The sequence below is a fragment of the Drosophila suzukii genome, chromosome 3 (assembly GCF_043229965.1).
Source record: "Drosophila suzukii chromosome 3, CBGP_Dsuzu_IsoJpt1.0, whole genome shotgun sequence".
In the NCBI taxonomy this organism is placed as follows: domain Eukaryota; kingdom Metazoa; phylum Arthropoda; class Insecta; order Diptera; family Drosophilidae; genus Drosophila; species Drosophila suzukii.
Genome location: NC_092082.1, coordinates 74956547 through 74973480, shown reverse-complemented (window position 1 = coordinate 74973480; position 16934 = coordinate 74956547). Strand labels below are relative to the sequence as shown.

General features: G+C 42.6%; 2 protein-coding genes across 2 annotated transcripts; one reads left to right on the top strand and one right to left on the bottom strand.

Annotated features, from left to right (window-relative positions):
• Window positions 1–2028: 2028 nt before the first annotated feature.
• LOC108010541 (ell-associated factor Eaf) lies at window positions 2029–3794 on the top strand. The gene has a single exon (XM_017075420.4). The coding sequence runs from the start codon at window positions 2181–2183 to the stop codon at window positions 3792–3794; it is 1614 nt and encodes a 537-aa protein (XP_016930909.4). The 5' UTR covers window positions 2029–2180.
• A 9919-nt stretch (window positions 3795–13713) lies between these two features.
• On the bottom strand, window positions 13714–16370 carry LOC108010542 (uncharacterized). Its single transcript, XM_036817064.3, has 2 exons — window positions 16224–16370; window positions 13714–15340 (listed from the first exon to the last, which is right to left on the bottom strand). The coding sequence occupies exons 1-2, from the start codon at window positions 16239–16241 to the stop codon at window positions 13991–13993; spliced, it is 1368 nt and encodes a 455-aa protein (XP_036672959.3). The 5' UTR covers window positions 16242–16370; the 3' UTR covers window positions 13714–13990.
• Window positions 16371–16934: the final 564 nt, after the last annotated feature.

Genomic DNA, 16934 nt, shown 5'->3' with positions numbered 1-16934 from the left:
GCGCCAAAGGAAACTTTGAACTTTAATAAGTATGTGTATGCAAGCATTTAACTTTGCCATCGTTTCGTGGATTTTCCTCACATTTTTTCTTTTCTATATATTTTGGCCAGAACGGAACCCCTCCCTATCGAGATGGCTAGCTAGCTAGCTGGCTGGCTGACTGGCTGGCTGGCTGGCTTCTTTTCTATGGAACTTTGCTAAAATATGCTTCACAGGGCTTGAAAGCATTTGGAGTAATGAAAAAAAGAAGCGAAAAAAAGAATTGCATCCAACAAGTAACCACCCACCCATACATATTCAAAAAATGGTTTCCAGGGGCGCAGAAGAGGGGGGTCTAACTATACAGCGAAGCTGAGCAAAATTTAACGAAGCTTAACCTCATTCAATGTGAAAATACACTTTACGTGTACTTTGCGCTGTCATTTCGGGCGCAACTCGAGCAGCAATTGTGCAAATACTTTGTGCCGAAAGTGCGGTGACGGGGGGCGGAGGGCGGTGGGCGTCAGGTGGTGAAAGGGGGCGTGGCTGGTATACATATACAGGTGGCGACGCCAACCTGGTGAACTTTTCAAACTTAAATGCAGAGCAGAATGATGAATGATCCAAAGATGCTCGGCTAGCAACCCAAAGAACTCACTTTATCTCCATGTTTCGCCGACTTTCTCTTAGCTGGCGAGGAAATATTTGATTTCACGCTTCAGGCGTATACACTGAGTGAAAATTCTAGCCACTTTGGCCACCCACTTTCCATAAACAGAACGTAAGTATCATATTTCACAAACAGCTTTTCTATTTCGTCATACACATTTCATACAGTTGAAAAATATTTCTTGGTTTTTTTTTTTGAAATTAATATGGAGTATTTCATGGTCGAGCCACTCAATCTAGCCAACTTAAGCGGAAAAGTAATGAAAGAAAGCTTACTGGAAAATATAAATAATAAATAAATGGACTATATGTCAAGACCATTTTTTAACATCCTATTTCTCATGATACTTGATGTTACTAAAATTATAATAATTGTAAAACTTAACTTAGGTTTTGAAAGTGATTTGGTACTTAATCCGAAGTAAACCACATTTAATATATTTTCAATGTTACTTCATATTTTTTTAAGTGCACGCTCAAAATGCGGAAAATCCCATTTTCTCAGAGGTTCTTTAAAATTGAATCAGTTTTCTTTCAGAGTTTATTGTCAGTCTCAGTGAGTGACTGTGTGAGGGATGAGGGCGAAGGGAGGTAAATTATGCAAGAACATCGATACCAAATGTCGTCGACTGCATCCAATTGAAAACAGAAAGTGCTGCAACCCGAGATCTTAAACGGGTTTCACATGGCCACGGATCACGGCGATTGCAATTGCACTTGGCATAGACCGCACCGCAAGCACATGAAACGCACGTTACAGAGCGTCACCATTTGTGCAATCAAACATCGAAATGGCCGCGACATTGACCGCAAGCTTCCACAGTGTGAAATCCGATGCGGCTGGGAGCCACCGGAGCACAGTGATCAAAAGTGTGGGAAATCTGGCCAAAATTCAATCAAATTGGGCAAGTTTTTAAGCCTCAAGCAAATAATATGTAATAATAATAACACTACTTCAGAAACTAAGTATGGTATATTTCTGCCTTTACTGCTTGATGAATTTTGCTTAAATTTCGACTGTATATGTTCAAATAAGTCACGGAAAAATGTCTTATATCTATAAGAAAGAATATTTCTATTTACAATTTTATAAGTTCATAAAATGTTAGGCTGTAGACTCTTTAAACAACCCGTGGGTATCAATATTTAGGTTTAAAAGCTTCTATTTATAAAGTATAGGAGACTTAAAATTCGAAAAAAATGTTAATATTATTTTTATCAATAAATAAGTACATCGGATTTTTAAAAAACTTTTTAAAAAGAGTTAGGTCTCTCAGATTAGATTTTTCCTACCACCACCTGAACCCACTGTTCAATAGGTCGATGTCCATTGCGGCACTGCAATTGCGGTGGCTGCGGACTTTGTGATTGCGGATTGTGCGGGCAGCGGATCGCCTCACTTGCATCTGAAAGGGACAATCTGGACAACTGTTCCGCCGAGTGAAAGTGAGGGCCTCCACTTACACAATCCGTAGCCGGGAGCCATTGAACTTGAAGTGCCGAAGAGTATCCAATTACATGTAGTGCGCTCCATGTGCGTTATAAAAACACCAACGCGATGTCACAAATTTGCATTTCAAAGCCGACCAACACCCACGCCAGCTGCATCCAAACACGCACTCCGCTCGAGGATTGGGACACTGGACACAGGAGCCAGCAGCCAGGACACACACTCAGCCACCGTTATGAGGCCACCGCAAAAATCCGGGAAAGGCAATGGCCCACATGCCAACAGTTCATTAATGATCTATGCATTAATGTGGCTCTCGTTGGCCATGACAATGGAGGCCCTGGATGCCCCACTGCCTCTATCCCTGCCGGAATACCCGCTCCTGTCGCTGGAACAGGGCAAACATCGTTACCAGGAAGCGGGTGTGGAATCGTTGCCGGGATTAACAGGATATACGCGAAATTATTATGGCCCCACTGACACTGCAATGGCCCATGACTTGGCAACATATGGAAATTATGCTCACAAGCTCCTGGCTACCAACACCCACTACCATAGTCCACATCCTGCCGCCTCCTCCCTGGGCACCACGGCCAATGGCTTTGCGCCCTTCTACTACAACAGCAAAATGCATTCGCACTCGCACTCGCACTCCCAATTCACCGGGGATGAGGAGCCGCGTCGCGACCCATCGGCCAATATCGATTTTGTCATTAATACGGCAAATTATGAGCCAAATTCCGCTGGCTATGAGGAGGAGCCACATCATAGGCAGCCCCATCACTACGAAAGCTATGCATATAGACCGCGGGTGGCCTTTCCCACGTCGCCCCCTAGTCATTACCAATTCGAACAAATTTCCAATTATCGGGAAAACAGGGAGAACAGGCAGCAGCAGGAGGAGCAGCAGGACGATAGTTCCAGTGTCTATGCGCGGCTCAAAGGGCTCCAAACACTGGCTAACCCAGTGAAGCGTCAGCAGGAGGCCTCCTTATCGAGCCACCATCAAAACCAGGAGCTGTCGGGCAGACACCATGGGCAACACCAGCAGCAACATCATCAACAGCAGACATACCAGCAGCAACATCAGCAATACCAGCAGCAAAATCAGAACGAGAAGCAGCAACATCTGCATCAATCTCTGCCAGATCACAGGCATCACCAGCGTCTGGGAGTTGCCCAGGATCAGGAGCTGTTGTACTCCCACAGAGATGGCCAAGTGGCAGATCTGCCGGGCATAACCACCAGTGTTCGCCATTCCCCAGAGAGCAGTAAGGCCGTGGCTGGATTGCCGCTGGCCAAGCACATCGAGATCACCAAGAATGTGCCCATCCCCCACTACCAGAAGCAGCATATTCCCTACAAGCAGACCGTCCAGGTGCAAGTGCCCCGCACCGTGATCGCAGCCATACCCAAACCGATGCCCATCAAGATACCCGTGGCCAATACGGTGGCAGTGCCTCAGATGCAGGAGGTGAAGATTCCCATCGAGCGGGTGAAGCCAGTGCCCGTGGAACGACCCATCCCCTTTGTGGTGGAGCGCAGGGTTCCCTACCGAGTGGAGAAGCCGGTGGTCCAGCCAGTCTACTATCCGTATCCGGTCAAAGTGCCAGTGGTGCGCACGGTGGTGCACAAGCAGCGACCCCACTACACGGCACCCGGTTGGAGTGCCACCGGCAATCAGCTGCTGGGATGAAAGTTCACCAGCTCCCTTTTCAGCACTCTACTATGTATGCATATAATGTTAAGTCCTAAATAATAAATTCTTAATCTGGTTTCAAGCGATTCTCGTCTCTTTTATACTCTCTCGAGGGGCTTTAGGTTATTTTGTGGAAGTGTGAGCTATAGTTTGGTTAAATATATTCTTAATTACCCGAAAAACCAGACAATGACCATCTAAAAGTCTTAAATATTTTACGACCTAATGTCCTGTATATGGTAGAATTGATGAAATACACTATTATTTAAGAAAAGTGTTTATATCACAGTTTTTTATAATAGTGAAACATCATTAAGGACCTATTTCTCAATGTCAGGTTAACGTTTTAGTTTGTTTTCTGACAGAGAAAGTTAGCATGAAGTTAAATTATTTGGAGCACATAAACTGAATGACATAAGTTAACATGACATTGAGAAATCGGCTTTAAGAGGAACAAATATTCGTGTGGATTGAGCAAGGGTATTTCGTGTTTGGCTTAGCCTTTATTTTCAGCTGCTAACCGCCGGAGAGTCAGGGCAAAGTAATTGCAATTAGTGCTTGCGAAGCAGAGAAAAGAAAAAAGGACAGAGTAACTCCAAAGCTTACAACTCCTAGAAACCAGCTCCCAGATCCCAGTTCCTAGTTACCAGCAAAACAAAACAAGACATTCCGAGTCGAAGTTGAAGTCGGAGTCAGAAGGCAGGTCCCAAATGAAGAAAAGTAGCCGAGTAAAACTTTTTAATTGAGCTAAAATCCAACAAATGCGGCTAATAAATATGTATTGAAGTGAAAAGAGCAGGGGAAGGGGCGTAGCTAGGGGTCAGGGAAAAGGGGTACTGGTTGCTGCAATGCAAAAGTAGCGAAAGTGCAGGAAAATGCAGCGGCTAATTGCCAAATGTAACTCCGGCAGCAGCAACTTTTAACAGCAGCAGCAGAAGCAGCAACAGCAGAAGCTGCAGCGGCAACAATGACGCACAAATAAACGCGACGCTCAACTTCAGCGAGGCGTTAACGAAACAGCAACAAAATTAGCCAAAAAGTAAAGTTCGGCAAGGGTCGCGAAAAGTCGGGCCAGTAGTTTTTGGTGGAAAGTGCTGCAAGTTATTGCCGGCTAATGAAATTAACTCTAATTGACGTGGGAGCCATTCGACTCCATTTTAAAAGGCGAAGTGAGAAACCAGTTTACACCACACGCAATATAATAGTTGAAATTAAAGCAGAATTGAAGGAAAGTGTATGGGGATCATTACCACCCTAGATCAAAGAATTAAATGATTGATTTTTGATGAGTTACACCTGAATATTTTCAAATCTTTATGTGTTTTTTTCCCATAATTTAAACTATAATATTTGAGCTTACATAAAGTACGGAAATTTTTAAATTTGATATAATTTCCTTTGAAGTTTCATATCTTTGCCTAATTAAATTGATCAAACATATCCACTTACAGCAGTGTAAAATAAAAATGTATAGGGAAAATAAGCTCCCTAAATTGTATAAATAAATATTGATTTTTGACAACTTACACCAAAAAAAGGAAGATGTCGATTAACAATTTAAATATATTAAAATATATATATAACCATAAGTGGTTTAGTAGTTATAGTACAAAAGTTAAGAACTTTTAAGGAGTTTTGAATTTTTTCTTCTGAGAAGCCTATTAAAATTCCATTTCTTTCTTTTCAAAACTTGTTTTCCCCTGTGTAGTCAATTTTATCAATTTAATTTGCTGCTGGCCACATTATTAGCATTTATATGCCACGTACCTATGCACAAGGAAACCGCAAAGCGACGGAAACCAACTAAAAATCAAATATAATAAGCATGCGTGCAAATCAACGCTTGTCTGCAATTCAACATCTGCGAATATAAATAGTAAATGGCGATTGCAGGCGGATAAATGCGTATAAATTCATAATTGCACTGCCCACATTAACCGCTTCGTTAGGAATTTTGCTCATCTGACCACTGGTCACCACAGCCCGTGGGAGTGGGAAAAGGGCAGTGGACAGTGGGCAATGGGTATTCCGTATTCGTTATTGGTCCCGGCGAGCGGAGCCCAAAATCCAGCAGTCCCACTTCGCAGGCCAATGACAAAAGCCGCAAAACGCAATGAACATGGCGCTCCGGTCAGATAGCTGACCGCGAATCTGCTGATGAGACTCCCGGCTGTGCCCTTGTGCCCTTTAACCCCTTAACCCCTTAACCGTGCCACTGACACTGACCCCAACAACGGGTTACAACCACGCCAGATCGCTATATTGGATGCGATTGCCTGACAGACCCCTGCTATCAAACCTTTGGTTTTGATTTTAATAAGCCCCCTAGAAAGCTGCCAATTATAAAGGTCTTTAGCGGATGTATATTTTATCTGGTGGTTTGATTGGTATTACATTTTTTAATATTTATATCTGTAAGAGACAGCAGCTTTGAGAGTGAGTATAAATGTTAATCCATTTGAAAAAAATAATTCCTGAATATGTAACTTAACATATATATTATTCTATTTTTTGATAATTTATTGAATTTTAAAATACAACTTCCTCCTACAACAATATACGCGAACAAATATTTGATATTATTGAGCTTTTTAAAGAATAAGCGTGGTAAAAAAAATGAATTTTTATTTCAAATTCGTAAGCCCAAGCAATGTAAAAGTTTTTTCACAATACCCAATTGATAAGATATCTTTGGATTGAGTGCCCATTACTCGGTGACCACTTGATATAGTGAGATGGCAGAGCCAAAAAGCGAAAGCGCTTAAATCAGCGCCTGGCTTTTATTGTACTCATCCCACATAATACTCCCGCTCGAAAAGGGCAACAAAATGACTTTATAATTTCGGAAATGACTCGGCACTTTCGAGCAGGTAACCTAGCGAAAAAGGGGGTTAGCAAGGGCACGGCGACAAAGATATACATTAAAAATTAATCAGCACTTTTGGCTCAAACTTTGATAATTGCCGGGCGGCCAAAATGAAGCCAAAAGCGTAAACAGCTACAAAAACGCTCGGCAGCGTTTAATGGTCAGAAAAGCGAGGGTGCCAGACGGAGTCCTTTGAAAAATGACAGGCAGCCGGGCATCAGTTAGCGCGGGAAAAGCAAAGTTTTAACCCTTTTTCGGCAACCCCCTGCGAAAAAGTTCTGCGCACTAAAGCAGCCATTTCTGTTTGGCAAAATTGATGTGCATCGTAAAAATTTGCGACTCAGGTGGCAAGTTGTTATTTTTGATGTGCAATGGGCGAATTTCGCGCGCCTTTCTTGATCATTTTAATTGACAAATGGCCAAGTTACGCGGTAAAAGGCACTCTTCGCCGAAATTTTGTAGATACAAAAAGAGTTAAAAGTCAGGGCGGGCAACCGGGCGTATGAGTGATATTTCATGTTTGCCCCGTTTAATGGACGAAGCACCTTATTCTTACGCCCCATTGCTCGTAAAGCAAGAATGCTTGGTATATCTTTTATGATTACCATAAACTATTTACACAGAACTTTAATAATCTGGTGCGTGCAGCAGCAAAATGTTTGCAAGTATTTTATACGCCAAAGGATTTATGTCGAGTCACAACATCCTGCAGGATCGTCTGGTGTTTTGCGAGTAGATATAGTATAGTATAGCGTATAGCGTAGTATAGTATACGATGTGTGTTTGTTTTGCTTGCCGGCTTTGCCAGTGTCTGATGCTGTTGACGCTTTTTACTCACACCGCCCCCACCTCCATCGCCCCCGAAAAGTTTGCCAACACAAACAGCTACTCAGGCGTATAATTGCCATTAAAGTGCGCTTAAAATGAGCTGAGAGACCCTCGAAACGAGCTGGTTTTATCGATCTCAATACGTGGCAATGGAGTGCCGGGATGTTGGGATGTCGGGATGTCGGGGGCCTTTATGCATAAGTACGAGTATCAATATTTCACAACTTGGCCCTTCGGGGGAACTGGCAATTAAGTGCTGCTGCTGCTGCTGCTGCAACTTTCGGTCGTTTCGGTTTCGGAATTTTTCATGCCACATTATTCCTGAAGCTCGCAAATTAACCAAGGGGCTTTTGCATCTCGTGTCCGAGCTCCGTTCCGAGATGTCCCTAATTGAAGCTCACTGACGTGTACTCGAATATCAGATAGCAATCTATTTTGCCTTTTGAGCAGTGCAAATGGAGGTAGGAGTTGGGGGGGCAAACTCACTTTGATTGACAGCTTATACTGGGAAATGCAGAGATATGATTACCTTTAGCTTGCCTAGAGAATTGTCATCTCGGTGTCAGAGGAGACAATGCTGCAAAAGCAAAATCTGCAGCTGCAGTTGACAGCAGTCAGTTGAGAAATGAAACTTAATGGCTGAAAAGCAAACGTTTCCAACGCCGGTTTTTGGATCATATTTCAAATTCAAACTGTGACCAGTCTGACGAGCTGAGTTTCTAAGTTGCTGAGTTGCTGGTGCTTCCAGCATATAATGAGCAAAAATGTTTAAAATCAACAGCAAGAACTTTCTCACACAATAAACAAAGGCGGGGGATTCGAATTCATAGCCGTTGACAAGCTGACAGCACATTATTTACCTTCTAGCCTTGAGGGAGAAATTATGAACTCTGGCAATATTGCAGAGCAATGAGCTGGAGCCGAAGCCGAAGCTCAACCCCGGTGCAATATATAAATTCTGCTCATATATCCGTTTTTAATAAATTAGTTTGCAATTTGCCACGACTGACTGGCTCGAAAGCCAGCAAGTGCACGAGAACAACAACTGGGGCAAGTTGCCAGCTAAAAGTGGCAACATCTATGGGAAAACCGGCAAACCAAGAAAACAAGAACCAAACAACCTTCTTATAAACAACACTCACCTTTGAGCCGCACGCAGACACCCATTTCGAGTGCCATAAAAGCCAACTACAAAACTACATAATGTCGGTGTGTATCTTATAGCTGCGATGCACTTCCGTTGCGCAACGCCCTCTACAGGCGACCTGGCGAAACAAACGGGTTTTGTCTGTCTGAACATACGAGTTATGTTGCTCCTTCGAAGGACCTGCGATTCCTTGTCTGTATCCCAGTTATGCAATTGCGAAAAACACGTGGAACTTATTGCAGGGCCAAAGTTCATTTCGATTGGGTACATAGAAATTATGTTTGCAATGTGTAAACCTTAAGGATATGCTAAAATGTTTTCGACTTGAATACCCATAAAATGTATTTAAATCAAAAGACCTGTAATTAAATCTAAAAAAAAATAAATCAACAAAATTGTCCATAGGCAATATCTCTGAACAAGTAAGTAACAATACACATTAATAATTTAATTTATTTCATACAAAAGGTGAAACACATTTAAAGCTTCTCAAAAGAAATAATGTTTCATTTGATTTGTTTTCGTTGAAGCTTAGATTGGATTATTCATGTTTTATGCATGCAGACTTATTTAGCTTACCTTGTTATAATTGCCAACAGGAAATAAGTTTATTCCAGCCGTATTATAAACATTTTTCTTTTCCCGTAACCTTATGTGACCTTATTCGAGGTCGACCTTTAAGCCCCCACATAAGCCATCTGTTTTGCAAAGAACATTTAAATCAGCGTTGGCCGGCTTTAAGAGCGATTGCCATAAGCCAGTGGAGAAGCTAATGCCGTCATTCAATGTCAGGCAATTTCCGGTGGGCAAAACAGGGGACTCGGGCTTCCAACCTGCAGGAGCATCATCGCAAATTCGAAAATTCCGCGAAGGGCAATGGCAAATTGGTAATTGGTATAACGTTAACGCGTTGCGGACAGGATGGGACAATCCCAATTCCAAACCGAATACCACTCCCAACCAAGTAGATCCGAATAGAAGCCTGTCCCGCAGACGACGTGTAAATCATTTGAGCAAAACGTAGACATAATCTCGGGCACGGGTATTGCGACTGTGCACGTGCCAGCGGCTTTTATTATTGTCTGCCCGTCTGAGGCCGCTCTGCAAGGACGAAAGCCCCTAAAAAATTCATAACATGTAGCGCCGCATATCCCGAAAATCCACACCCGAAGACGGCGACAATGTGAGCGCCCATCAGCAGCCATCAGTAGACTTCAGCGGCCACGAGGATGCGACTGAGAACTGAGTACTGAGAACTGGGAACTGGGAACTGAGAACTGAGCCACCAGCCATCTCGCTGAGTGGCGGACTTACGTGGCAATGACATGGGGGGATAAAAGTATCATTGCTTTTAGAGTGAGTCCTCGGCGCGGCCCTCCTTAGAGCTCCTAATATTACCAGGCGGCGAGGCCAGGCCCATCCTGGCCCATCCCGGCCAGCCGTTGTGGCCACAATAAAAATTCGCATTCCCATTATATAGCCATCATTGTCGTTACTGCCGTTCGCACACCCCCGGCAAACATATATATTACTACCTAAGTGGTAAAATAAGGGGAGGACCGGGTGTACCCGTACACAGAGAAAGGAATTTGATTAAAGGGAGATTTAATAAGCATCTAGCATAATAAAGTGAGTACTTCAAGCATTTTAATATAATAATATATCTATAAAAACAGGTATAGTACACTTAGAAAAGTAAGTACTATAATTATCTGAATATTACCAATTAGTACCCTTTTTATTATAGTATTATATCTATTAAGCAGGTGTAATACACCTAAAAAGTGCGAGTATTTACTATAATCATCTGAATAGTATATTTATAAGATTGGATGTTAATCCCCTTATACTATTTTTAGCTAGGAACTATATAATCATATCTCCAATTACACCAATAAAATTTACAACATCACAAGCGAAGACTATTAAAACATTTAAATAGCAACCTATAATCAACAACTAAATTATTCTTAAATCATTTCCAAATTATTTATTTACACGATATCTTTCCCGTGTAACCAAATCCAAGGATCAATATAGAAAAACTTACTTAAATGAAATGAATGGCATTTAATGTGCACTAGACTGGGGGAAGGGGAGACAAAGCCCAGGAGTTGAGCATCATAAACACTTGAAAAATCATTTTTGGCCAAAAGTTGTGCAAAAATATTTATATAAATAGCTGAACCGCACTCAACTTTTTTGTGAGTTATATATTGCGTCTACAATTTGGAGAGCAAGCTCAAAACTTTCATTATGCAAAAGTTTTTTAATAAAAGTGCAAACATAGTGGCAGCTGACTCCAAAATATCCCGCTCCCCCTCCCTCCATTTTAGCCACATGGCACACATGCACTTGGCCGTTATTAAAACCAACAGTTTTGTTTACTGCCACGCGGAAGTGAGAGTGTGGTTGCTGGCCATCTATTCCCAATTGCATGCAATAAAGTTTTCGCCGATTTTCGCCCTTTTTACCACCTGGCCGACAAAGATTTCACATAAATTCCATTCTATCTGGTGAAAATCATATTTAATTGAACATTTGGATGCAGTAGCAAATTGCATGTACTCATGTTATTATTATTTGCCAAAATAATTAGTGCAGTTCGCTCGTTATCCGACGACCAATAATTTTCTGTCATCTACACAAAGAGACACAACAATATCAAGCAAATATGTTCCCATGCTCACCCACTCGCTTCTAATGTTGGCCCTAATTTAAATTAATTAATTTTATGTCCACCACAAGGCAACTGTGCAGAAACTAATAATGTACACAGCCATTCAAGAGGAGAGAAAACTGAATAGTTAATTAAATATCATGCACTTTTATGTCGGAGTAAAAACAATATTGCGGCATCACAAAAATGGTACTAATAAAGCGGCGAAATAAAAATCATAATAACATTTTAAATGTTTAATTTAACATAAAAAGTGTGTAAAAAAAGGCCAGGGAGAAGCCCCATAACATCGCCGCACCGACGAGGAGCCAACTTACAGAGCCAAGTGAGTTGGCAGCGATATTACGTATACGCACGCATGCACATGGCAACAAGGCAAATATTTTGTATGCAAAATAAAGTACTCGAAAAGTCACTTAAAGTGTGTCGCTGGGCGGGGCTGCTTCCTGACTAACCGCCCGACTGGAGGGGCATAAAGAGCGTAAAAAATGTTAAATGATAAATAAAATTTACAACCGCAACAACAACGGCATCGCAATCCCCTTCGCCAAACGAACGAACATATGTGGCAGGCGAACAAGTTTCGCCTTTTTTGCCGCCTTCCCTCGAACGAGCGACATAATAAAATGCAATTTAGACATCAAAAATACACAGTAAATGGAGCAAGAGTAGCAAGTCGCAAGTGGCAGGACGCGGAAAGGACGCGGCAGGACGAAAGGAGGAGGTTCGCGCAAGGAGTCACAGACAGCCGCGTGACTGACAACTGAGGGCCGAGCAACCGCAGCCGCATCCGCATCCGCTTTCGCATTCGCATCCGCGCCAAACGACAAACAGTCGAGAGCGACACACACAGGACAAAGGACGAGCAGCCGGGGACACACTAAGAACATTTTTTAAATATTCGAATAAATTAGAATACTATATCGATTTAATGTAACAACGCATTTCATTAGGCTTATTAAAAAATGTATTTAATCATGGAAAGTCAGGAGTTACAAAAACCTGATATTTTTTTTAACTAAGTCGGTGTCTAAACTTAAAATTTTAAAGGCAAGTTCTAACAAAAACATATCCGATTCTTATAAAAAATTGTATTTTTGTACTACACTGCTGAGACTTCTTTATTTTGGAAAAGCTTTTATTTTAAATGAAAACCCTGAAAAACATTGAAATTTTTTTTGATTTAAAGATATTAGTTAAACATTTGTTATCTTAAAACTAAAAGAATGTTTTCTTGATTTAAAACCATTAAAACAAGAAAACCTTCTCTTAGTAGAACATACGATCGAGGAAGTGGTTCGTAATGTTTCATAGTATGTTTGTAAAATAGGTATATCTAAAAAAATGTATGATACCATTATTAAACTTTTTTTATAATATGGTTGTCCATTAATTTTTGTCTAAGAACTACTTAAAAGTAGTAAAGTATACACAACTTTAACTTAAATATCTTCTGTTGGCATTATACATTTTCAAGTAATCTGATTTTATTTTAACCAAATTAAGACAAGCTCATAAGTTTTAACATTCTCTTTTGATTTAGTTCACCACCACCATTTTATCCAAAATATAAGGAAATATAATCCTACTACCATTTCTTTTTCAGTGAAAGTCGTTTTCTGTTTGAAGAGGAGGCTGTGCGTGCTGGCAAGAAGGATTGCTGGCGAGAAAATTTACTGAAAACGATATGTTACTCCTTCCTTCTTCCAGCAAGCAAGCTCTGCCCGCCGGCTACTCCAGGGCTGTCCAGTGCATATTTAAAGACAGTGACATAGTTTTCAGAAGGAAAAAATCGAGAAAAAATGGGTAACAGAACAGAAGTCCCTTGGCCAATTCAATCGGGCTGCAAATCAAAGCAGAGTTTCTGCACAGGTGACACAGGACATAGGACATAGGACACGAGCGGCATGCCAGCGAGTAGCGGGACAACAAAGGTGTGCACTTAATTTAATTAGACCCGGGGAGTCGGAAAGTCGGGGACCCTGGGAACGAACCCCTTCCCCCAAAAGATATCCCAACAGCCGCCCACATTTCGGTCCGAGCAGGCGATGTAATGGTCTGGAAATGGCATTTGGCAGCCTGAGAACAACGGTGCCGAGTGCGCGAGCCTTTTGTGAAGATGAATTTCATTTCATTAAACACAAATTTCATTGTGTGCGCTTAAAGTGAAATTAAATAAATGAGGACGGGGTGCCGTGGGATGAGGTGCCAAGTGGGGTAAAATGTGGGGGAAAGGGTTATGTCCATGACAAATGCACCGTAAAATCGCTGCTAAAAACCTCGGTCTTGCAATATGTGTGTGTGTGTGTGTGTCGTCTGCCTTTTCCATTTCCCATTTTCCACTTCCCATTTCCCATTTCCCGATTCTGTTTCGGTTTCTGTTGCTGTTTCTGTTTCCGTTCGTGTTTGTATTTTAATGCAAATTGTTGTAATGTTAAATGAGTCACAAAATTGTTGTACATCACGAGGATTAAATGAATTTTAAAACTCGACATTAAAAATGGAATACGAAATGTGCAAAACTGCATAATGATGTTCGCTTTGGTTTGGCGGGGCGATGGTGGCGTATGCGTAATGTGCTTATAACTATAACCGAATTCGCGTGCTCTGGATGCAAATGAGGAGAATGCAGGAGTGCAGAAATGCAGGAAAGGATTTACGAGTCCTGGATCCTACCACCAACTCTTGACCTTGTGCAGCACGGTCTTAAAAACGGGCACCTTGACGGGAAAGGGCTTGGGCACCTTGATGGGCACATATTTGACCACATGATAGGGCACATGCTTCTCCACCGGCACCGGGATGTGTTTCTCCACGGGCACGGGGATCAACCGCTCCACCGGAATCTTGAGTTCCTTCTCCACCGGCACCTGGACATTCTTCGTGATCGGTATGTGGATGGGAACTGGCTTGCGAACTGGTATGATGACCGCATGCGAAACGGGTATCTTCACCTCTTTCTCCACCGGCACATGCTGCTTCTTTACATGCTTCACCGGCACATAGTTGATAATATCCACGTGATGCGAGTGGTGGGTGTGGCCCTGGCCATGACCACTTGCCTCCGACAAGTAGTTGGAGCTCTGCTCCTGGCCAGCATCGGGATGCTCCTCGTAGTCATCGGCACCAGATCCGCCCGAGGCGGATGAAGCCGATGCTACACCGGATGCGGAACCAGATCCAGATGCGGATGGATCATGTTGTCCGAAGTACGAGGAGCGTTGCTCCTGCTCCTGTTGCTGCTGCTGCTGGTGGTAGAATTGCTGCTGCTGTTGCTGGTGTTGCTGTTGCAGTTGCTGCTGCTGGTGGTAGAGCTGCCCCTTGTGGTCATCATATCCAGAACCCGACTCGTACTGCGGCAGGAAATTCCCCATTGAGATTTTATCGTACGCATACGGATGGGGCGCCTGCTGTTCCGGTTGCTCCTCAGGCGACCAGGAGTCGTAACCCTGCTCCGCACCAGATCCCGCTGACCCATAGCCACCGTCACCGGGATAATTGTAGTGCTGTTGATTGTTCTCCAATCCACCGCCAGATTGGCCATGTCCCGAGCCAAAGTCATGGGCTCCAGCTGCTGCCACGGCGGCCACCGCGGCAGCATCTTCATTGTGCTCCTCGTAAATGGGTATCTCCTGTTTGGTGGAGCCCAGGGCCAGAGCCTCCGTGTGGGTGGGCGCCACCGAGCCGTAGCCATTGGTAATGTGCCCCAGGCCCGAGAGATTTGTCAGCCCGTTCAGCAGCGAGGCGAATCCTTGCCGGGAGCCTGAGGAATGGCTGCCACTGCTACCGAAGGCTCGCCTATCGCCCGCATCGCCTCCTGGAATTTTAGCCGAACCATAACGGTGATTGGGATGGGGCTGCTGCATCGTTTGATCCATGGGCAGCCATCGATTGTCGAACAAAGACCCCATATTGTGATAGGATGGGTGGTGCTTCCTGGCCATCTCAGCGACGCTGGAGGAGGAGCTGGCCCCACTCACTATTGTCAATATGGTGGTGGCGGCTGCAATGAGCGGCATCTGCTGCAGAGGATAATACAAAACGATTTAATATGCAAAACACTTCAGACGAGCTAGGTGGAGTGCAAAAAACTAAAGAAAGGATTCGCCTGAAAAATATCTATTTAAAAATTCCATTCCTAAGGTATAAAATAGTTTTTAAAAAGATAATTTTTTTCATAGTAATTCTTTTAGTAAGTATGTCCGTGAACCTTTTAATCTGAATTATATCTTGTTTTAAGATAAGTAAACTTAATAGATTGTATTTTTCCTTATCCGTAATTTTTCTTACATAAGAAACCTATTTTATTCCTTAGTTTTCTAGCCAAATTGCATTTTGTTTAAGGAAATTAAAACTTTATAGATTTTTTTCTTTCCCTTCGAAAATTTCTGTAACATCCAATGCACCCAGTTATCCTAAGAAAAGCAATTATCCAAGAATGTTGATCACTTTTAATCCCACTTTCATCCTGTTTTAGAAATTTTTACTTTCTAGATACTCATCTTCCTGTTCCATAAATATACTAACGTGCTTCGTCTTGAGTATTGATAACCTTTGATATCAATCTAATCCTGTTTAAGGAATTCAAACTTAATAGAATTTTATTCCACAAATTTTAAGAACGCAACCTATTTTTTTTGAAAACTTAAAGGCTTGATCACAATTTTATCGAATTTTTGAGTATATAAACTCTATAGATTCTCTTCTCACTTTTTAATAAATATCCTAACACCCAATATCCCCAGTATTCCGAGAGTATCGCCTATAAAAAGTGCTGAATGGCATGGCTTTGTATTCCAGAATTTTTGCATAATGCATTTTTAATATCCTTGACTGCACTCCTTGACTCCGCCACTGCAATCCATTCCTCTCCACTCCACTTCACTCCTTTCCCTCCACACTCACCAAATTAACGTTCGCCATTTGGCCTGGTGAGCTTCGAACTCTGGCTGGGATGGGATTAGACCTTGATGGCTGCTGCCCGACTGCTGCGATGGGAATGTGGCCGAAATGTGGACGGGACAGCGTTTTTATATGGCTGGCGACTAGGACAGATCTGCTGCGAGGAAAACTCTTACACAATTTTGCAGCTTCAGCTGTGTTGATAGAAGGCGGTCGGCCAAAAGTGAGTGTTTGCCATTTGTTGACCCGACTTAAAAAGCCTGCCTGTTGCCTGTCTCCTTGGCCATTTGCCATTTCACTCGCGCCTTAGCTATGCATTTATGAATTAAGTTACGCGATCAATTCAAATCGCAGTGCAGAAAAAGAAAATGTAATAACCAAATCATAACGAAAAAACCGGATCCCAGACACTTGGAAAAACAATAAAGTTCAAAGTCATTTTCCATGACAACGACAAGGAATTAGTCGAGTTGGCACGCGCCTCCATCCCAGTGCAGCTTCATTATGATCTCGCCACGATCACGATCTCCGGTGGCCTTCATGGAGGAAAATAAGAAAAAGCAAGCCGCACTCCTTCAGTGCATTGGATTGGAGTGGATGGCCAAAAGTGGTTAAACCGCTTCGGGAAATGCTGGACAAAAGCTGATGGCTGTGACTCGCCTGCTTAAGGCCTTAAACATTTCCATTTGCCATTGTGTTTCGGACTTGCCTTCA

Excerpts from the sequence above, each read along its gene's own strand:
- LOC108010541 (XM_017075420.4), top strand. The coding sequence starts at position 2,181 with ATGTGCGTTATAAAAACACCAACGCGATGTCACAAATTTGCATTTCAA.